At 42.8% G+C, this 24,239-nt stretch overlaps 1 protein-coding gene across 1 annotated transcript; it reads left to right on the top strand.

The window, feature by feature from the left end:
* Positions 1-13,831: 13,831 nt before the first annotated feature.
* LOC123430588 lies at positions 13,832-16,857 on the top strand. Its single transcript, XM_045114447.1, has 2 exons — positions 13,832-16,263; positions 16,350-16,857. Exons 1-2 carry the CDS (start codon positions 15,562-15,564, stop codon positions 16,599-16,601), a joined length of 954 nt encoding a protein of 317 aa, XP_044970382.1. The 5' UTR covers positions 13,832-15,561; the 3' UTR covers positions 16,602-16,857.
* Positions 16,858-24,239: the final 7,382 nt, after the last annotated feature.

The raw sequence follows: 24,239 nt of genomic DNA, 5'->3' as shown, positions 1-24,239 counted from the left end.
TCAATGCTCATATTGACCGTGAGAAGCAAACTGTCACTGTTGGCTTTGAAGGCGTGTCACATGAGTTCAATTTCTCCAAGTTTGGTAGATAACCTCATGAAAAAGAGTTGCCCAGTAAGGATGAAACTATTGCCTTAACTTCTATTGCCGTGCCTCCTACTAATCCCTTAGAGCAATACTTGCTTGAGCATGAAAATGATATGCATATGGATGAAAGGGATGAGATACATAGAGTTGTCTTAGAACAATATCCTATCCTTAAGAATAATCTGCGTGTTGAACTGCTTGGGGATCCAACCCCACCAAAGGGTGATCCTGTGTTCGAGCTTAAACAGTTGCGAGATACTCTTAACTATGCTTATCTTGATGAAAAAGAGATATATCGTGTTATTATTAGTGCTAGCCTCTCAGAGCATGAAGAAAAGAAGTTACTAAAAACTCTGAGGAAGCACCGTGCTGCTATAGGATATACTCTTGATGATCTTAAGGGCATTAGTCCCACTCTATGCCAGCACAAGATTAAAACTGATCCTGATTCCAAGCCAGTTGCTGATCATCAATGGAGATTAAATCCTAAGATGAAAGAGGTAGTAAGAAAAGAAATACTAAAGCTCCTGGAAGCAGGTATTATCTATCGTGTTGCTCATAGTGATTGGGTGAGTCCGGTGCATTGCGTCCCGAAGAAGGGAGGTATTACCGTTGTCCCTAATGATAAGGATGAATTGATCCCAAAGAGGATTATTACTGGCTATAGGATGGTGATCGATTTTAGGAAATTGAATAAAGCCACTAGGAAAGATCATTACCCTTTGCCTTTTATCGACCAAATGCTAGAAAGACTGTCTAAACATACACACTTCTGCTTTCTAGACGGCTATTCTGGTTTCTCCCAAATACCAGTTGCACAAGCTGATCAGTAGAAAACCACTTTCACATGCCCTTTCGGTACCTTTGCTTATAGACGTATGCCTTTTGGCTTATGTAATGCACCTACTACCTTTCAAAGATGTATGATGGTTATATTCTCTGAATTTTGTGAGAAGATTGTTGAGGTTTTCATGGATGACTTCTCCATCTACGGGTCTTCTTTTGATGATTGCCTCAGCAACCTTGATCGGGTCTTGCAGAGATGTAAAGACACCAATCTTGTCTTGAATTGGGAGAAGTTCCACTTTATGGTTAATGAAGGCATCGTCTTAGGACATAAAATTTCTGAAAAACGTACTGAAGTCGATAAGGCTAAGGTTGTTGCAATCGAGAAAATGCCATACCCCACAGATATCAAAGGTATAAGAAGTTTCCTTGGTCATGTTGGTTTCTATAGGAGGTTCATTAAAGACTTCTCTAAGATTTCTAGGCCTCTTACCAATATCTTGCAAAAGGATATTCCTTTTGTTTTTGATTATGATTGTGAGGAAGCCTTCGAAATACTTAAGAAGGCCTTGATAACTGCACCTATTGTTCAACCACCTGATTGGAACTTACCTTTTGAAATCATGTGTGATGCTAGTGATTATGATGTCGGTGTTGTCCTAGGGCAAAGAGTTGATAAGAAGTTGAATGTTATTCACTGTGTTAGTAAAACTCTAGACAATGTCCAAAGAAACTATGCTACTACGGAGAAGGAATTTTTAGCAGTCGTATTTGCATGTGAAAAGTTTAGGTCTTACCTAGTTGATTCCAGAGTCACTATTCACACTAATCACGCTGCTATTAAGTACCTCATGGAGAAGAAAGATGCTAAACCTAGACTTATCAGATGGGTTCTCTTGCTACAAGAGTTTGATTTGCATGTTGTCGACACGAAGGGTGCTCATAACCCCGTAGCAGATAACTTGTCTAGGTTGGACATACCAATTAGTTTCACATACCAGCAAAAGAAGAAACTCTTCTTTGACTTGAGACATTATTTTGGGATGATCCTCACCTTTATAAGGAAGGAGTAGATGGTGTTATTAGACGTTGTGTACCTGAACCTGAATAGGGATAGATCCTATAGAAGTGTCACTCTGAGGCCTACGGAGGACACCATGCTAGAGATAGAACTGCACACAAGGTATTGCAATCAGGTTTCTATTGGCCCACTCTCTTCAAGGATGCCCGTAAGTTTGTCTTGTCTTCTGGCGAATGTCAAAGAATAGGTAATATCGGTAAACGTCAGGAAATGCCTATGAACTATCACTTGTCATTGAACCATTTGATGTTTGGGGCTTTGATTATATGGAACCTTTTCCAAAATCCAACAGGTATACTCATATCCTAGTCGCTGTTGATTACGTCACTAAGTGGGTAGAATCTATCCCCACTAGTAGCGCTGATCACAACACCTCTATCAGGATGCTTAAAGAAGTTATTTTCCCTAGATCTGGTGTCACATCCCTGACCCCTTAAGCAAGTTAGCTTTGTGCTCATGTTTTCTTTGCATTGCATCTAGGAAATTCTCAACAAGAACAAAGTAAGTGGTGAAGGAAAATTCAACAAACCCTAGCCACTTCTCAAATTAAAGGAAATTCAAACTAGTTAAAATTAATGAACCCAAAATGGCCTCAAGAAAAGTTCAATCTTTCTGATAAATCATGAAAGTAAATAAGCAATAATGAAAACCTTTTTCTTGACACTTTAAGCATTTTAAATAAATGCAAAAAGCTACCGGTTTCAAGTTTTAAATTTGAAATCAGAAACTTTAAACTGTCAAAAATATTGAAAACTTTGGGAATGGTTGGATATATTCCAACAAATATTCTGGTGTGTTTAAAATAGCTTTTACAAACTATTTGGGAGCTAAAATAAATAGCAAGTTAATGAAATAGAAAAACAGAAACAAATCAAAAAAAACAAAAGAGAAAGAATGAGAAAACTCTTACCTGTCGCCTGAGGAGGCCCAGCCCACCACGGGCAGGGTCGTCTTCTTCCTCTGCCTTCTGGCAGAGGGGAGATCGACCACGGCGACCCCCTCCACCTCCTGCTTCGCCGTGGCGAGCTCCAGAGCCCCCCAGAATAGCGCGACAACGGGGATAACCCACCCGAGGCCGTCCCTATCCATTCCCCTGCTCCAGTTCCCCCCTCCTCTCGGATCTCTCCTCCCTCCTTCTGCCGCCATTGCCACGAGCTCGAGCTCGAGCCGCCGCGCCTCTAGCCACAGGAACCTCCCTCCGAGTAGTCTAGCAGTTTCGCCTCGTCGAGCTGGTTCTCTCTGCAACGGCCGAAGTCTCCCCGAGCTCTGCAACGCCCCCAACGCCATCGTCTTCAACCTATGGTCGCCGGCAAATCGACGGCGAAACGCCGGCAACAGCCCTTCCCCGAGCCGTCTAAGCCCTGCTTTCCACTCCCCGTGAGCCTGCGGTCATTACCCCTCTCTTTCCCCTCGGATCCGAGCCCCCTAGCCACTGGACCATCGAACCCGTACCCCGGCAGCCGCCCCGGCTCGTCGCCGGCTTACTCCGGCCACCTATAGCTCTCCGTGAGGCCAGCGCTGGATGTGGTCGAGCCTGGAGATCACTCCAGTGCTCTCAGCATTCTTCTCCGAGCAGCACAACACGTTTTAGCGTGTCTCCGGCGAGGTTCTGTAGCGGATCTGGTCGCCAGCGGCCAGGCTCCAGTGAGGGCCGACGTGGCCAGCCTAATCCAGAAGTTTTAAGCTTAATCTCTCGCTGACAGTGGGCCCAAGGCCAAGTCAAACCCACTTAGGGGCTGGTCAGCGCGGGATTATCCCCTGAGAGGCTGACCAGTGGGTCCCCCCTATCAGGTTTGACCTGATCAGATCAGTTGACCTGCTGATGTCAGGCTGACGCAATAAAGGGATTTTCCAGTATAAAAATAATTCCAGAAATGTTTAAAACTTCAAAAATTCATAGAAATTAATCTGTAACTCCAATGAAAATAATTTATATATGAAAAAGTATCAGAAAAATTCAAGGAATCTGAATATGCCATTTTCAAACATGTTTGAAAATGTTACAGAACCCAAACATGTAGTTTAATGAATGAGTCAATTCTTATAAGTACTTTATAAATGGAATATGGAAAATATTTAACTTTCACTATGATTGACATGATCAAATACTATCCTAATTACAAACCAGCAACCTAACATGTCATTCCATGCATGTTAACATCAAGTTGATCTGAGCATCAGGTCGAATCAATTAAAATGGTATCCGAGAATACCTCGTTTGAAGTGATATCTGAATTTGATTCAAATCAACTTCAAACCTAATACATGCTAGCTATATTAGTATATTACCTTGCATTCTCATGCCATGCTCATGCATCATCTTGATTGCATATGTTTGTTATTGATTGTTGTCATTCCTTTCGCTAGGCTCCGCTCCCCCGGATTCCACCGAACATCCGTCTGACGGATATTGTCACTCCTCTGAGCAACAAGGCAAGCAACCATTTTGATCATCCTGATAAATCCCATGTTCTTGCTCCTGCACTTATTTATTGCATTAGGATCAAATGCTTCAACTGTTTTTGCCACGTTAGTTGAACCCACTTCCTTTGCATGACCTATCCTTGTCACAGTAAATAGCCGAACCTTGCAACCTAGCATACCTGGTAGTTGCTTGAGCCATGATGTGCCTTATCCTGCTATACATGCTATGCTTAGAGTTGTGTATGGTCTGTCATCTGGGAGATGAACAGAATTGTGAGAATGTGTTCGGTAAGCCAAGGTTGTGTGTTGAACCTGATTTGGTAAAGGTACCGGTGAAAGGCTGTGTAGGAGTACATGGCGGGTTGTTTCATTGGAACCGTCCTTAGGAAGTGAGTTACGTGTATGTAATCCAAGATGAGATACTACCACATGCTGGGCCCTGAAATATGACCCCGCTCGACTTATTAATCGCTTAGTACTCGGTCCAGGAGTTGCAAGTAGTCTCTGGTGTTTATAGTCATGCTGGAGGTCGTGCATGGTGCTGACCTGAGGGGTGGGCTGTGATGCGGTAGGCAGTGGCACGGTGTACCAAGTGGCACCCGGATGGTGGGCTTGGGAACCCTGCGCACATCATTTGGGGCCGTGGCGGAAACCTCGGCCGGACTTCCGTGCGGGTTACCCTCAGATAGGCGATAAACCTGGACTAGGTACTAGTGTGGTTAACGATCGTGGCCGACTCCCTCGCTAGGCTTCCGCTTGAAGGTTGCCGAGGTGCATGACGTGCACATGGCGATAAGTGGCGGGAGCGTGTGTGACGAAGTACCCCCCCTGCAGGGTTATGATCTATTCGAATAGCCGCGTCCGCGGATATGGACTACTTGGAGACATATGTTGTTCATAGATAACTTCAATGGCTACTCATAAAATTGTCAAGATAAGCGTGAGTGTCGTGGACGGCATTTCCGTATGGAAACAGAATGATTCCACGATGGTGTATTGTTATGGTGTTAGTGGACTCGTGTGCGATAAATCAAGTTGTCAAAATTATTTAAAAATGCAAGTTGTCTAGCCACGAGTCAAATGCTCGCTTTCCGCATGAAACCCCACCATACCCTGTTGATACATTGCATGAGTAGTTAGTTATCCTAAAGTCTTGCTGAGTACCTCCGTACTCATGTTTGCTTAAAAATGTTGCAGAGGTTGCTAATGACCCTAACGGAGGGTTCTTCATAGACATCGACGACGACGAGTAGCTGGTGTCCCAGCTACGATCTGGCCCTATGTTGGGTCTGTAGTATAGTCAGGCCATGTGCCTTCTAGTTGCATCTATCTGTACTCACACAGTTTTAAACTCTTCCGCTGTCTTGTAACTGAATGACTGCTATTATGGGTCGTGAGACCCTTAATGTGTAATATTATGTGTGTGGCTCTTCCGAGCCTCTTAAATAAAGCTTGTATGTTTATGGTTATGTTGTGATGCCATCGATGTATCTATACATATCGGTATGCCATGCGTAGGTGTGTCGTACTTGATATGTATGGGGTTCGATTACCTAGTCGTGAACTTTAGTAGCACGCCTTACAAGGAAATGCCCCTTTGTGATCCAACGAGCCTTGGTAGCTCGCTACTGCTCCGGACACATTGGTTGACCGGCATGTGTCCTTCTTAGCTGTTGTGTCTGTCCCCTTTAGGGAAATGTCACGCGATGTAATGGAGTCCTTGTAGCTTGCTACGACTCGTCTACATTCGCTGGTGACCGACACCTGCTTTGTTGGGTCATGTATGCCTGTCCTTGTGAGGTACTGCCACTTTGGTTTATGACTAGACTTGTCGATCCGGGTTCTTTGACATTGGAATGCTAGCGACACTATTGCATACGTGAGTCAAAAGACACAAACGGTCCCGGCTAAGGTAAGGATGCAGCCGTGGAGTTAAGCATGCGTGAGACCGCAAAGGGATGCGATGTGTTACAGGCTGGATTCCTATGGCTTAGGATCAGGGTCCCGACATCTGGAGTCCCTAGATATCTAATGACCGACGGTGGTTCACATTTCATTCATGGTGCCTTCCGTAAAACGCTTGCTAAGTACGATGTCAACCATAGAATTGCGTCTCCCTATCACCCTCACTCAAGTGGTCAAGTAGAGCTAAGTAATAGAGATATTAAACTGATTCTGCAAAAGACTGTCAACAGGTCTAGAAAGAATTGGTCTAAGAAGCTCGATGATGCACTGTGGGCTTATAGAACTGCCTATAAGAATCCCATGGGCATGTCCCTGCACAAAATGGTGTACGGTAAAGCATGTCATTTACCTCTTGAGCTAGAGCATAAAGCTAATTGGGCAATCAAAGAGCTCAACTTTGATTTCAAACTTGCTGGTGAGAAGAGGTTATTTGATATTAGCTCGCTTGATGAATGGAGAACTCAGGCATATGAGAATGCCGAGTTGTTCAAAGAAAAGGTTAAGAGGTGGCATGATAAAAGGATACAAAAGCGTGAGTCCAATGTAGGTGATTATGCCTTGCTATATAATTCTCGTTTAAGATTTTTTGTAGGAAAGCTTCTGTCTAAATGGGAAGGTCCCTATATTGTTGAGGAAGTATATCATTCCGGTTCTATCCAGATCAACAACACAGAAGGTAATTGTCCGAGAGTGGTAAATGGGCAGAGAATCAAGCATTATATCTCAGGTACTCCCATAAATGTTGAAAGCAATATTATCAATACCATAACTCCGGAGGAATACCTAAGGGATATTTATCAGCATGTTTCAAAGAGGTATGTGTTTTGGTAAGTAAATAGACTCCAAAACTTTTCTAGTAGGAATTTTTCTCCGTTTTGGAATGTTTAGAAAAATAGAAAAAATTGAAGTAGTCCAGAAAGCGCACGAGGGGGCGACAAGCCTGCCAGGCGCGGGCCACCCCCTGGCCGCACCTGGGGGCTTGTGGCCACCTCGTGTGCCTCCTGGACTCCGTTTTCTTGCGGAGTACTCCTTATGGTCGGAAAAAATCATTATATATTCTCCCGAAAGGTCTGACCCTCGTAGCACGCAGATTTCCTCTGTTTTCATTTCGAGCCTGTTTTCTGCCGCAGATTTATAGCAAGGATGCCGTCTCAGGAATCTGTGTGGGAGAACAATTTCCCTCAAGTCAATGAAGAAGTAGATGCTGATCTGAAAAGAGTGGAAGTCCTGGAAGCCAAGGGCAAAACCAAGGAGATGAATCAGGCGTGGGACGAAGTACAATCTGTGTTCAACAAGGAAGAAGTTGAAGAAGTGGATTTCCTCCAACCCTACCTCCACCTACTGCCTCCATCCTTGATTGAACTCTTGAGGTTTTGTGAAACAACTCGTGCTCGCAATACTTATCTCACTCGTGAAGTTGTTTTGCTGGAAAAACATATCACAGATCTCCAAGGTATAAATCGAAGATTGATGACCCTCTTGGAATCAAAGGTTGCAACAACTCCACCACCATCACCTCCAAAGGAAGACAACTGAGCATAGGTATGGACAATCCCCTTGGCTTGTGCCAAGCTTGGGGGAGTTGCCCCGGTATCGTATCACCATCACATCTTTTGCCTTTACCTTTGTTTTAGTTTTTCCTTTTCAGTTTTCTCTTTCTCTAGTAGATTAAAGGTCTTAGTGTTTTAGGCTTGAGTTTTGCTTTGAGTCACCCCCGATGTATTCGAGCTCGTGAGCCATATAATAGAGAGTGTCTTAGTTGAGGGCTTTGCCTCTTGCCATGATCAAAAGAGTGAGAAAAGAACAAAAGCATGAAATATCATGTAATGATCTTATGGAAAATGATGGCTTCACATATAAAAAGGATGATGATTGAAACTTGTTGAGGGTATACAAACATAGACCTTGGTCATTGTTGCAATTAATAGGAAGTGATAAAGAAGGAGAGGTTCACATATAAATACATCATATTTGACACCATCTATGATTGTGAACACTCACTAAACTATTACATGCTTAGAAGTAGATGTTGGACAAGGAAGACAACATAATGAATTGTGTTTGCTTGGTTCCAAAAAATGTTATATGACTAGAGATCCCTTAGCATGTGACGATTGCTTCCACCTCATATTAGCCAAAACTCCCGCACCAAGTAGAGATACTACTTGTGCATCCATAAACCTTCAACCCAGTTTTGCCATGAGAGTCCACCATACCTACCTATGGATTGAATAAGATCCCTCAAGTAAGTTGTCATCGGTGCAAGCAATAAAAATTGCTCCCTAATATTTACGATGTATTAGTGTGTGGAAAATAAGCTTTGTATGAACATGTGATGAGGAAGACATAAAAGTGACAGACTGCATAATAAAGTTCTTTATCACAGGAGGCAATACAGAGTGACGTTCCTTCACACTAAGAGGACACACATCCAAACCTCAAAAGCGTATGACAACCTCTGCTTCCCTCTGCGAAGGGCCTATCATGTATCTTTACTTTTTGCCCTTGAAAGAGTCATGGTGATCACCAATTCTGTATTTCGCCTTTATCTTGGCTAACGTCATATGCTTGGGAAAGATCTATATTCATATGTCAACTTGAAAGTAAGTATTCATGAATTATTATTGTTGACATTACCCTTGAGGTAAATAGTTGGGAGGCGAAACTATAAGCCCGTATCTTTCTCTGTGTCCAACTAAAACTTTGATCTCATGAGTACCACGTGAGTTGTAGTAATTGTAGAGAACGAAAAGATGATTGAGTATGTGGATTTGCTTTACAAGCTCTTATTTGACTCTTTCCGATGTTGTCATAAATTGCAATTGCTTCAGTGACTAAAGGCTGTCGATTGTTAATTCTTGGTAAGGTTCTTGATCCATGCTTTACTTTGTGAAGGAATTGTCACTTTAACATAAGAGATGATATGATGGTATTGTTGTTTTGATCATGATCATGATGCCTTCATGTTTGTATCTTGTTTTGTTGACACCTCTCTCTCTAAACATGTGGGCATGTTTATTGATCTAGGCTTTCGCTTGAGGACAAGCGAGGTCTAAGCTTGGGGGAGTGATGACGGGAAAATGGGGCGATAGAAAAAAATAATAACTACACGTCCACGTCATAGAGACAGATAGAATATATTATTTAAAGTGCGCGAATTTAATGAGACAATATCAAGTATTGTGGGTACTTTATTTCCACACTTCTTACATATATATAAAAGAACTGTTAATTACATCTCCGGAGAGAAAACCCCTAATTAAGAATTCCAACTTTTCTAATACATAGGATTGCAACACATATGACAATTACAAAAGATAAAAGTAAGAAGTCCTCCTTGCTGTCGTCGACGCCGGATGCTTGAAGGAGCATTTAATGTTGATCTGATATATTTTAAATATCATATTTTACTTGATTTTACTCGCACTAGTTTTGATTGCGCGAAATATTCCTCTAGCGAAATGCATGCATGGGTTATTTGATATACCCGATCAATTAATCAAACTTATGTCTATATTTTTTAATGATATAAAGCTTGTTTTTTTATTATATGTAGATGGTTTTCCTTAATGATTAATTGTTGCATGCACTAAAAGAGCTACATGACCATGCATGTGGTATTTTCTACATGCATGAGAATTTAAGCACCACATAATAATTTAAGGGGTGCATGGTATACTTGTCATACCGTATTTATTTGAGTTAATATATTTATCTAGTGCGTTTCATTTATTTTTTACTACCCAAGTATATGTTTTATGATAACATAGTCTTGGTTTAGCTAGGCATGATATTTGATTAGATCCTACTTTGCTCATAGGATAAATATATGTGATGCATACATGGAGAATACAATTTTTAATGGCCACTATTTTATTTTGTTTCATATGAAAATATTTTAGAACTTACGATTTTAACTTTTTAGTCGGCTGAAGAAACTAGTTTCCGTGAGATGCAATTTGGAACTCTTTAGCTTGTGCCAATGTGACCAAGCCAAAATCATGATTTAATGATATCAATTTGAGGTAACTTGGCTTGTGTCAACATGACGAAACCAAGCACATAATTTAATTATAGATGAATTTAGAGTGCATCTTGGTTTGTGTCAATATGTGAACAAACCAAGAGCCAAAATTTTATTAAGATGCTAGTTTTAAGACAACCTTGTTCATGTCAATGTGACCAAACCAAGCGCCAAAATTTAATGATATATGATTTGAGGAGATTTACGCATGTCATCATGAACGAACAAAATGCCAAATTTTTGAACCATACATATGTTTTAATGCCACTTGGTTTGTGTCAATGTAACCAAACCAAGGACCAAATTTCCATCATGATAAGGAAGCAACTTGGCATGTACGAATATAAGGAAACATGTAGCAATTTGGGATAAATGATTCTCTAGTTTATGTCAGTATAACCAAACTAAGAATCATTGAAAGATAACTCCATGATTGTATCAATGTGATCAACCAAGAAGTAAGAAATTATGCAGCAAATATGATGATATAATTTCTTAGTTTGTGTCAATATGACCAAACTAAGAATTATTAAAAAAATATGACTCCATGATTGTATCAATGTGATCAACCAAGAAGTAAGAAATGATATAGCAAATATAGAGGAAAATTTCTTAGTTTGTGACAATATGACCAAACTGAGAATTATGAGAAAGACTCCATGATTATGTCAATGTAGCCAACCATAGAGCAAACAAAGAATTATATTTCCATCTCCAAACCTTTTCTCTCTCTCACGTACGGAGTGGTAGGGGAAGGAGTTCAGCTTGCCTTGTTTTTCACCTTGACGGTAGGATTAGCAGATCGAAGTGTAGCAACAGCCCTGAAGACACACTGGTGCTCTGCCTACGGCAACACAACAAAGACGCGTACGATGACGTGTATGTTGAGCGGCCGGAAGCAAGCGAGGCAGTGGATGACGAGCGGCCGGCGACTTGACGACGGACGGCAACGCGTGTATACGGGCGTACGTCCGAGAAATGAATAAGGAGTGTGGGCAATGGAATGGATGCGTGGGAGAACGAGCGATGAACCAGGCGGCCAAGATAGACGGAGCGTGCGCACGCACAGTTCACACGTTCGATTGTGGGAACGTGGAGTGGTTCTTCTATTTTTTTATTTACAATTTCTTTGTTTATCCCTCCATCTCATCGGAATTGCCGACTTCAGGCGCGCATGTTTGAGTGCATGGGCTCATGTATGTGGGCCATTGGCTGATCATCTAATGGTTAATTAGGCAATGATGCTAGTAAATCCATACACGTACGTACGAGCCGACGGGTTGGATAATTAATCCTGTCATTATTTGCCAATCTTGCCAGTAATCCATGCACAATCCATACATATAAGTCTTAAGGCTGGTCGTAATGGGTGTATCATAGCTAGTATCATACATGTCAACTAAACAATTTTGATGATGTGGCAGAGAATTAAATAAAGAAAGAGATGGTTGAGTATCATATCATGATACCGTATCATATTAAATGTTGTGCTACTTTGTGTCTTGCATGTCAATAAATTACATATTCTATGATACTAACATATGATACTATGCATTACGGATGTAGTATCATAGACTAATATCATATGCATGATACTAGTATATAATACTCCCCATTACAACCAGCTTAAGTCATGTATGGATATGAGCCATGATTGTTTTACATGAACTTGCATGCAGGTAGGTTTTCGGTCATGCATCGTTATAGAGATATTGGCTACAAATGTTTGCATGGACTTGCATCTTGGTGGGTCATGGTCACCTAATTAAACTTCTTTAGTTAATTAGTTGTATAATGGCCCCCACTAATCCATGCATGCACGTGGATGTAGCTTCACATAGACTTTTATGTTTGGCTGTAAAAAACAAACTAGCTAGTTCACTAAACATGTAGCTATTATTCTTATGATTTTTCATTTTTTTTGGTGCGATGTAATCATACTTTATAAGTTGTCGGAATATATATAGCCGAGTTTTATCTATGGCTAATATTTTTGAAATTTTATTGGTCATTCATGACATCGTACATTTCGGTCGTTATTTGACCAATGACGTCAGACAAAATAAAATACATTTTGATAATTAATTTAATTATGGTATTTTGTAATGAAAAATAATTTGCGACAAAATCGGTGTCAACAGATGTCCCTCGAGATTTGGATGGGAGTATTATTATATTTCGGATCTAAATCTCTAATATATATACATTTTGTTTTCTAATTTGAGTCCCCTTAGCTTTTTATACATACGACCGACCATTCTTTTGCTATATGACTTTTTTTCCGTTGAAACCCAAAGGATGAGGAACCGTGTTTTCCAACAACCAACTAAGGAACCGTGTTTGCCAACAACCAGATAAGGATCGGATTTGTTTTGCGGCCGTTGGTTTAGCAACCAGGCCTATATATAGGTATCTCCGTTATCCTTCTTGCTTTCAAGCGCGGCGTTGGTAATCTTGAGTCGGATCGGATCTCTAACCCAACAGCTTTGTTGTTGTCGTGTATGTAGTACTCTTATAATTATGAGTGCAAACTAATCACATAGTTTCTTTATTTCTCGCTGACCTGTCTTGATTCTTTTCTTACCAGGGTTACACGGTAGCAAGCTTTTGCGGCACTGCGGATCTGTTATGATGGCGAGCGCTCAACTCTTTAAATTCTTTTACGAGTACGTTGCTCTACTTTATTTTGGCTTAAGATCTTAATGTAGTAATTGTCTTATTTGGTTTCTTTCTCTTTTTAGTTGTCAGAGGAAATCAATAGTTAGCACGATTTGGCGATCGCGCCAGATTATATATATATTTTTCCTGCTGCATATGGTTTCATGGTTGGCATGCCGGCAAGTGTCTATATGATCTTGGTCCGTCGTACAACCATGAGAACTGATGCGATTTTTCATTAGAGTTAGGATACGGTATTGATCATATCATGCATCGCTTGATAATTTTGGCTAGATCTGATGACTAATTATAGTGTCTTCATATATGTGCAGTTATCACATCCGATCTATATTTCTTGCTAGCAATATTTACGGCGATCTCGTGTTTACTTCGCATACCGGTAAGTGTATGGCTGGTTTTACGTATTATCCAAAACCAAAGGTGTTTCATACCTTGATCCCACTTTTGACATCTCTTTCTTTTTGTTTATAGATAAGCTGATCACAGCCTGGTGCTGAACGGATCGCTCCCTATCTGGTTGTTATACATCCTGTTTCTTCAGAAGGTACAAATGTATAACCTAATATTTATTTCATTAGATATAACGAGGTTTAACCAGTCGTGGGACATGCATGATCAATTTATTGGTAATTAAAATTATATATGCTAAACTTATGGTTGGCGTGCCGGCAAGTTTTAAACTTGGTCCGTCGTACACCCATGAGTCATATATATATATATATATATATATATATATATATATATATATATATATATATATATATATATACTATAGTTTTTTTTAATTTATTTCTTATTTCGTATGATAAAAGAGAAAGTGTCAATATAATTCTCTTTTTTTTGTTAAACTAGGACCGTCTACACGGTAGTTTTGTTAGTGTTATCACGTCTGATTTTGTATGATTAGGGAGAGAATAAAATGGTCTCGTGGTTAACGTGCCGGCAAGTTTTAGACTTGGTCCGTCGTACATCCATGAGCATATATATGTATGTATGATAGTTCCTTTTTTTATTAGAGAGGAAATAAAATTATCTCGTGGTTAGCGTGCCGGCGAGTTTTTTTTTAATTTCGTCCGTACAGCCTGAGTACCAGTATTGGTGTGGGAGATCTTGGCAATTTTTTTAAAAAGAAACTCATTTCATGTGAATGGAGTAACTGTGATGTTACAAATGCGAATTTTCTAATGGTTGACGTGCCAGCGAGTTTTATCTTTGAACTCGGTTCCTCGTACAACCGGTCACTTAAACATTTGCAATACTGCTGCTACCTTTTTTTTAGTTTCTTACCATTTCTTTCGTTTCTTTGTTTTACACGGAAGTAAGAATCCTTCGACGCAAGTAGTGGCTTGCAAGGCCTAGGTACTATAACTGTAACTTTCTTTCTCTCTATATTTTTTTTTATCTCCTTGCGGTTTAATGATTTAAAATGTATATATTTAGATGGAGTTTGGTGGACTTATCATTTCGCCATTTCAGCTCAAATTATCTGAATTAGCTAAGAAGCGTCTGTGTGAACCAGAAAACAGATGACTCAGTTAACCCTAAACTTGGCAAGTCAACTGCAAGAGTAGGAAGATTGGATCCTTCAGAACTCGGGTGACACTCTGAAAATTTTTTTGAAGCTTTAAGTTATCATCCGCCAGCGCCCCAGCCAAGAGTTGATTTAGAATGTGCTTTAGGGACTAGAATGGAGTGACGACAGTTAGGGTGGGAGCATCATAATATCCCGCATGTCAGACGGCCAAATGGTTATATTGAATGGGGGGCTGAGGTTATTGATCGTCACACTTTTAATCTGAAAGGGGGTGAGGACCATACAGACTATATCTGCGACGCTATATATGTCTCCCTCTGTGACTATGATGTCTGCCCTAATTTACTTTAGCCTTTCTTAGAAAAATGGAGTCACCAAACAAACACTTTCCTATTCTCGTGTGGTGAACGTACGATCACCTTACTTGACATGCTTCTTATGGCCGGGCAACCTATCGCCGGAGATCTTTATGAAGAATATATTCCTCCACTCAATAAATTAGACCCTCAATTGCTTTTGTACCCGAACTTCTTATCCAATCTTTTGCAAAAGTGATGAAAAATTGGTATCCTTCGAGGCTTGGTGTGACCATTTCCACAACCAACGTGAAAAACCCTTAAATTTCACTAGTATGCGCGACAGTCGCATGTATCTTGCAGCGTTCATTGCGATATGGTTGTGTAGTTTTGTCATTGTCGGCGGTGGACAATACATTCGTTCGGGCGTTCTTGTCATGGCGTCTTGGATCGCCATAGGACGAAAAATTTCACTCGCTCCGCCAGCATTATCCTCTTTGTATTTTTATCTCCGGGCTATCAGTAGGCATCCTGTTGGGCCTACATTTTGCAAGCAGCCTTGGGCGATCCATTATATTATAGGGTGGATGTATCTCTATTTAAAGAATACGTTTGGGCCAAAGGTGAAGGGAACCATCTACCCTCTCCTAGGATCTTGCCTATGCAACCAACCATGCTATAAACAATGCGTAGGCCTCCAATTGAATTTACGCCTGAGCTGGCTCATGAATACCTTGAGAATGTTCAAAAAATCGCTTGGTGCCCTTATTCCTCGCGTAACCTATCGAGAGTAGATACGCTACAAAGGGCATACAAGATTTCCATCCAATGGGCTATTCTTCCATGGAGGTTCTTATATCAGAACAGTAGTAGATGTGTAGTCGAGCCATACCATCCAGACTGTGTGGCTTGCCAGCTTAAGTTAGACCAACAGATACCGTTTAATCCTTTGAAATCTTTATGGACTGGAACGGATGTTGGCGTAGCATACACATACTGGTCGCATTTATTTATCCCAATTCAAGAGGGCATTCATCATCCTCTCAACAGTACTTATGAGGAAAAATTTGATGTGGCGTGGACTAGATGGTGGAAAAAGTTTTCGCAACCGTTTGCTCTTATTTTGGGTGACCTTAAGTCTGATAGTCTATATGGGGGAATATCATATGCTGATAGGAAAGAGGCATTCAAGAAAAAGAAAAAAACTTTTATGGTCCCTCGCGAGCTCTCCGAGTCAGATTTTGTTATAATAAAAGAAGTGCCAGCAGACCGTCAAGAGGAATATATCGCTGTCATTGACGCAAAGGAGAAAAAGCAAGAAGATCATTGGAATCCTATTTTAGCTACCCTCCTTTCAGACGATGAACCTTCTATGGCCCCTCAACGTGTGAGTTAAAAATCTTTGCTTCATTTTGTTTACTTCCATAATTTACTTCTTTCTTCATATAATACATATATGTCAATATTTTACAGAAGCGGAAAGATAAAGATGTTGTCATTGGCTCTTCCTCTAATCCCTTGACTCCAACGGATATGCCAGTTGGTGTTAACCTTTCAATTACTAAGCCAAAGGAACCATGTACCAATGAAGTTATTTCTTCTGATGAGGAGGCAAGGCCTATTTCTAAAAGAAAACTTGATTTTGCCAACGATGACAATACTTCCAGTCCTATAAAAGTAAATGGCCCTTTGTACGTACATGATGATCTCAGTTGCACATTGTAAAACACATAGATAGATGTCGGTATAGGTTTCAGTTATACCCAGGAGACCGACCGGTATAAGGTATAAGACTGATTTGGTAGTTAGTTAGTTAGGATACTAGAGGATATCTTATCTCTATCTTAGACCTCTATCTTAACTTATTCTCCAAGGTTGTTATCTCTTGTAACTACCGACTTGTATACGCTATCAGGGAGGTGCGCCCCTGCTATATTAACACGCACGGCGTCACCTGAGAAGGTATGATGCTTTCCGCCCATCGCACACACATATCTGGACAATATACTTAGAGGAGACGCAGATCACAATTTGGATGATTTTCACATGTCAGCCGTGGATGTAGATTTTCGAATCTCTTCACCACGTATAGCTTCAGACGTGCTCCCATCGATTGATATTTCCAGCCATCTATCTTCTCCTATACACGGTAGTGCTATAATTGAAAAAAATATCACGTCGCAGCTAAGAGGAGCAGGCGTCTTCGGCTATGTCGACGGCGCTGTACCGGAGCCGGCCAGGATCCTCTCCTCCAAGGACAAGGATGCGAAGGAATCCATTGAGCCAAACCGTCTCCATCCCATCTGGGTGCGAGAGGACCAACAGGTACTTGGGTACATGCTAAACAATCTCACCAAGGAGGTGCTCGTGCAGGTGACTACGATCACCACGTCACATGAGCTTTGGATGGCGCTGCCAGGTATGTTTTCCTCGCAGTCGCTCAGCCGTGTCAACAACATCATAACCTCCCTGGTGAATGCCCAGAAGGGCAACAAGACCGTTGACACCTACTTCGCCGAGATGCGCGGCTTCGCTGATGAACTTGCCGCCGCCGGGAAGCCCCTCCAGGACGACGAGCTCATCTCCTACATCCTCCACGGCCTCGACATGGACTATCAGCCCCTCGTCTCCGCCCTTGATGCTCGCACTACCCCGGTATCCATTGATGAAATTTTCTCAATGTTAAGTAACTTTGATCAAAGGGTAGCGCGGTACTAGGGATCAGGAGGTTTCAAGTCCTTTGCCAATGTTGTTGCACGTCGGCATGGCGGCTACTCTCGTGGCCGTGGTTCTCCTCGCTCCAAAGGCAAGCAAGGAGGTGGTGGAAACAACGGCGGCTACAACTCCCGCAACGGTCACCCTGCCTCCAACAACAATCGGGGTCGTCGTGGCGGGTCCAACAATCAGGGTCGTCCCGATGTTGTTCGCTGCCAAATCTGTGGCAAACCAGGTCACTCCGCAAAGGACTGCTCGTCCAGATTCGAAGAAGATGAAGCTGCCTCTGAAGATGATGAAAAGGTAGATGCTGCTGCCGACGGCTCATATGGTGTTGATACCAATTGGTATCTTGACAGCGGTGCTACAAATTATCTCATCGGCGAGCTAGAAAAAGTAACCCTCCGGGAGAAATACAATGGCAAGGACCAGATTCACACCGCAATTGGTGGAGGTATGAAGATACGTCACATTGGTCATTCAGTTATTACTACCCCACATCGTAGCATTCATCTCAGGAAAATTCTACATCTTCCTAGAGCCAACAAAAATCTTTTATCTGTTCATAGAATTACCCTTGACAATCACGTCTATATTGAGTTTCATCCTTTCTTCTTTTTGATTAAGGATCAGGCCACGGAGAAAACACTCTATCAAGGTAGATGCATTCGAGGTCTTTACTCGTTGATTCCGGAGCTTAGAAGACTCAATAAACAAGCTTGTGGAGCTATCAAGCTTTCCGCCACACGGTGGCATGATCGTCTAGGGCATGCTTCTTTTTCCTTAGTAGAATGTTTTCTTAGAAAGAATAAACTCCCGTTTGTTGGTGAGCATAATGTTGAAACTATTTGTGATTCCTGCCAAAGAGCAAAAATTAATCAATTACCTTACCCTATCTCCATAAGTGTCTCTACTAAACCATTGCAGTTAATCTTTTCTGATGTCTGGGGTCCTGCCCCTAGTTCAGTTAATAGACATACATATTATGTGAGCTTCATTGACGACTATAGCAAATTCTCGTGGATCTATCTCCTCAAGAAAAGATCCGATGTATTTCAAGTGTTTAAAAACTTCCAAGCACTCGTTGAAAGACAATTTGAAAGCAAGATTCTTGTTGTCCAATCCGATTGGGGAGGAGAGTATGAAAAATTAAACTCTTTCTTCCAAACACTTGGTGTATCACACCATGTGTCATGCCCCCACGCTCACCAACAAAACGCCTCTGCTGAAAGCATGTATCGACACATTGTTGAGGATGGTCTTGCCTTATTAGCTGGTGCTTCCATGCCCCTAAAATTTTGGGATGAAGCATTCCTTGCTGCAGTCCATATTATCAACATGCTTCCCAGCCGTGTCATTGCCAATGACACTCCTATTGAAAGACTTATCCACACCAAACCAAATTACACATCTCTACGGGTTTTTGGTTGCGCTTGTTGGCCCAATCTCCGTCCCTATAACAAACGCAAACTCATGTTCCCCTCACCACAATGTGTCTTTCTTGTGTATAGTACTCAGCATAAAGGTGTAAAATGTCTTGATGTTGCAACTGGCCGTGTGTACATCTCTCGTGATGTTGTGTTTGATGAGACTAAATTCCCCTTTGCTGATCTCCATCCCAATGCGGGTGTCGTGCTTCGCCAAGAGATTCTTCTTTTGCCATCTCATTTAGTTAGTCCTGATCAAGGGGGAACTAATACCTGCGATGATCACATGTTTACTAACTCTTCTAATCGTTTGCATGAGCATTGTCATGAAACACGAACTTGTGAAAATGATGAAGAAGCTGCAGTAGACGAGCCCAATACAAATGACACTCATTATCATATGTGTCATGGCAGCGGGAGCATATCCTCCTCGGGACTTGCTCAACCAGAGTTGGTCGCCCCTGTCCCTGTCGCAGCCAGTGCGCTAGCTGCTGCTACTGCTGCTGATCCCGCCACAGGACTAGTGGATCCTGACGTGCTGCAGTCTGCCCCCAATCGCAGCAACATGCGCTTCTCCAACCAACAAGTGGTGTACAAGCGGCGGCGTGGGAGCCATGCAGCAGGCACAGAACAGGACTCCAACTCCAACGTCGTCACTCCTGGTCGGCTGCGATCTTATGTGGCAAACGAACAACTACAGCCGGTCACACAAGATATGCACCGCAATTCAGCAGCAGCAGGAGGTGCAGGTGAACCTGGTACAGAGTCTAGCTCGCCTCCTGGCACCGAAATCCAGCAGCCTGACCAAGCACAGCGACGTACAAGGCTTCAAAAAGGGGTAACTGCACCTGTAAATTATAAACACATAACCAAATATGACTTGGTCTGTTCTATAGGTGAACCTGGTGAGCCTCATACACTTGCCGAAGCTCTTGGGGATGAAAAGTGGAGGAAGGCACTTTATGAAGAATATATGGCTCTTCAGAAAAATAAAACTTGGCACTTGGCTCCTCCACATCAAGGTAAAAATCTGATTGACTGCAAATGGGTATTTAGGATCAAGAGGAAATCTGATGGAAAGATTGACCACTACAAGGCTAGACTAGTGGCAAAAGGGTTTAAGCAACGATATGGTATTGACTGCGAGGACACCTTTAGTCCAGTTGTAAAAGCTGCCACCATTCGCCTTGTTTTGTCTATTGTTGTCTCCAGGGGGTGGAGCCTTCGACAGCTAGACGTACAGAACGCGTTTCTTCATGGTGTTCTGGAAGAGGAGGTATATATGAGACAACCACCTGGGTTTGAGAACAACCATACACCCTCTCATGTATGCAGACTTGATAAGGCTCTGTATGGGTTGAAGCAAGCCCCAAGAGCATGGTATTCTCGTCTCAGCAAGAAAATCCAAACTCTTGGTTTTGTTCCTTCAAAATCTGACACCTCACTATTCATCTACAATAAGTTCAACACCTTGGTCTATGTGCTTATTTATGTAGATGATATTATTGTCACAAGCTCTTCTCATAAAGCAATAACAGGATTGTTAAAAGATTTGGGTTCTGAATTTGCTCTCAAGGACCTTGGAGATTTGCATTATTTTTTAGGGATTGAAGTAAAAAAGCACAAGAATGGACTCCATCTCTCTCAAGAAAAGTATGCAACTGACTTGGTAAGAAAGGCTCGCCTGCAGGGCTGCAAACCTGCACCTACTCCTCTGTCTAGTTGAGATAAATTGTCTCTTACAGAGGGAAAACCTTTAAGTCCAGATGATGGCACAAAATACAAGAGCCTAGTTGGTGCACTTCAATATTTGACACTTACAAGACCTGATATCTCGTTTGCTGTCAATAAAGTGTGCCAATTCCTTCATTCACCTACCAACACTACTGGAATTCACAAATTTTCCGTCTGCCTTTCCTTTGCCGTCTGCTGACACATGGAAAAGATCTTCTTTCCCATCAGCTGGCGCAAAGCAAACGGCAAAGAGAACACATAAGGCAAAAAAATTCTTTGCCGTCGGCGAGCAGACGGCAAAGGAAGCACAGGCGGACGACAAAGGGTTGGCATACGGCAAAGGGGGTGCCACCGTACACACCCTCCCACCCCATAACGGGCGCTCCCTTTGTCGTCTGCCCTCCTCTCTTTGCCGCCGGGGGGTGGACGGCAAAGCAAGCCCCCCCTAACGGCCGTCTCCCTCTCCCTCTCACTCTCATCCGCTCCGACAGTCTCCTCCGCTCCGACAGTTACTCTCAGCCGCTCGTCCCCCGCCGGCCGGCCGCCTCCCCTCCCGTCGGCCGCCTCCTCCCCCGCCCCCTCCTCCCCTCCCGCGGCACCCCTCCTCCCCGCTCGCTGACCACCTCCCCTCCCGCCGCCTCCTCCCCGCGGCCTCCTCCCCGCGCCCTCCTCCCCGTGCCCCCCCGCGGCACCCCTCCTCCCCGCCCGCCGACCACCTCCCCTCCCGCTGCCTCCTCTCCGCGGCCTCCTCCCCGCCGCCTCCTCCCCGCGCCCTCCTCCCCACCGCCTCCTCCCCGCGCCCTCCTCCCCGCGCCCGCTCGCGCCCTCCTCCCCGCGCCCTCCTCCCCGCGCGCCCCCTGCCCCCCTGCCGTCGTCCACCACGGTGAGTTGAGTTCTTCTTCTTTTTCTTTTTAAAAAATTTAATTACTTTAGTTAGTTTATTAGGTTAGTTTTTTATTATTATAAGGTAATTTAGTTAGTTTATTTGGTTAGATTATTAGGCTAATTAGGTTAGTTAGTTAGGTTAGAAGAAAAAAAGAGGAAAAGCAGAAGGAAAAAAATGAAAAAGAAAAAGGAAAAGAAGAAAATAATTAGAAGAAGAAAGAAAAGAAGAAGGAGAAGAAGAAGAAGAAGAAAAAGAAGAAGAACAGGAGGAGGAGGAGGAGAAAAAAGAAGAAGAAGAGGAAGAAGAAGAAGAAGAAGAAGAAGAAGAGGAAGAAGAAGAAGAAGAAGAGGAGGAGGAGGAGGAGGAAGAGGAGGAGAAAGAAGAAGAAGAAGAACAAGAAGAACAAGAGGAACAAGAAGAAGAAGAAGAAGAAGAAGAAGAACAAGAACAAGAACAAGAACAAGAACAAGAACAAGAACAAGAACAAGAAAAAGAAAAAGAAAAAGAATAGGAGGAGAAAAAGAGGAGGGGAGTAGGAGGAGAAAAAAGAAGAAGAAGAAGAAGAAGAAGAAGAAGAAGAAGAAGAAGAAGAAGAAGAAGGAGAAGAAGAAGAAGAAAATAAGAAGAAGAAGAAAAAGAGGAGAGATGAGAAGAAGAAAGAAGAGGAAAAGGGAACCCTGGCACCCCGAAACTGACCCTCGACCCCCTACCCGTGACGCCCGACACCACTGACCCCCGACCATCGACCCCCGACGCCACTGACCCCCGACCCCCGACCCCCGACGCCATTGACCCCCGACGCCACTAACCCTCGACCCCCGACGCCACTGACCCCCAACCGAGACCCTCGGCCCACGACTCCCGACCCCCGACGCTCGACACCACCAACCCCCGACCCCCGACGCCAGTGACACCCGACGTCACTGACCCTGGACCCCCGACGCCACTGACCCCCCACAACCGACGCCACTAACCCCCCGACCCCGATGCCACCACACCCGACACCACCGACCCTCAACGGCACTGACTCCCGAGGCCACTAAGCCCCGACCCCCGACCCTCAACGGCACTGAGTTCTAATTGCTTTGAACTACTCTTATTCCCGGATATTTGATATAGTCGATACGTCGCCGAATTCTCGGATGGAGCGGTCATCGAAAAGGATTCCGTCGAAGAGTATGAGCTTCTCGCAAAGCATGGAGGCGACTATCCCGGTTTCATCTCTTGGTTCAAACAAAGGGTAATTTATTACCATTAAGGGCCCATTTGATTTATTGGTCTAATTTGCGGCTAATGCATCCATTCTTTCGTATTAAACTTGTAGGCTGATGCAGAGTCTATGGACGCCCCGTTGAGACAAGTCGCTAATGGTTTTGACTATAAGGTCCGTTCATTTGACAAATACAACATCAACGGGTATCACTTTCGTACCTTTGGCAAAGAGCTATCTATGCCCGACCTAAAGACTACAAATTGTTCTGTCTTTGCTATCGGCGAAGGAGACACCGAGTATTATGGAAGAGTTGAAGCAATTTATGAACTTCTATTCTATGGTGAAAACCCACCGACCGTCGTAGTCTTCAAATGTTATTGGTTTGAGCCGAGGGAGACTAGAAGGACTCATGAACATATAGGACTAGTCGAAATCAACCAAAACACCCACTTAGATGTTCCCGATGTCTATATTACGGCTCAACAGGCGACACAAGTTTTCTATCTACCGTGGGCCTGCCAAACTGATCCAAATCTCAAAGGTTGGGATGTCGTTTATGAAGTGCCACCACATTTTAGACCACCTACCCTCAATGAAGAGGATTACAAACCTCACATTAACCCAGACACATATGAAGCAGAATTCTTCCAAGAAACACGTATGTCCAAGAAACGTTTCAAGAACCGCTCTACTTCACCCCAGAACATTGAAGTAGACAGCGACAGTGAATCCGTCTTAACCCCTGAGCCCGAACAGGAAGAGCTGGAAGAAGAAGAGGTTACTGCTGCGGATGACCTGTCACTTCTTGACCGATTACATAATGGTGGCCTTCCACATGTTCTTCGTGATAGTGATGATGATGATGCATTTATTGATGATAGTGATGATCATGATGCATTTATTGACCCCGAAGCATATATAGACGAGGACGATTGTTATTAGTTCATGTCAGGTATTCAACTATTATACTATAAATAAATTTTGAGTTCATGTTAGGTATTTAATTTTTATTAGTCATGTTGGTATTTATGACGATGATACACTTAAATTATATACATTTTATTACTCCTGTTTGTATTTATGTTGTACTAATTTCATTTACTCTTTGTCATGACAGGTGTTTAAAGATGGTGGGAAAGGGTCGAAAGCACTCCGCGGCTGCTTCTTCGTCGGCGGGTGATGGGATGGGTACTTCCATTCCTGCCTCGCCTCTTTGGAGAGTGTTGCTCTCTACTTTGCAAGGAGCGGCCCCCGTGAGAGGAGGTCGACCCCCCGTGAAGCCGAGAGGCACTAAAGGCACATGTTGTATTCATGTTGGTATTTATGTTGTACTCATGTTGTATGCAGATTGGTATTTATATACATTTTATTACTCATGTTGGTATTTA

The sequence above is a fragment of the Hordeum vulgare genome, chromosome 1H, assembly GCF_904849725.1.
Source record: "Hordeum vulgare subsp. vulgare chromosome 1H, MorexV3_pseudomolecules_assembly, whole genome shotgun sequence".
Lineage (NCBI taxonomy): Eukaryota > Viridiplantae > Streptophyta > Magnoliopsida > Poales > Poaceae > Hordeum > Hordeum vulgare.
This window is presented reverse-complemented; position numbering and strand designations above follow the sequence as displayed.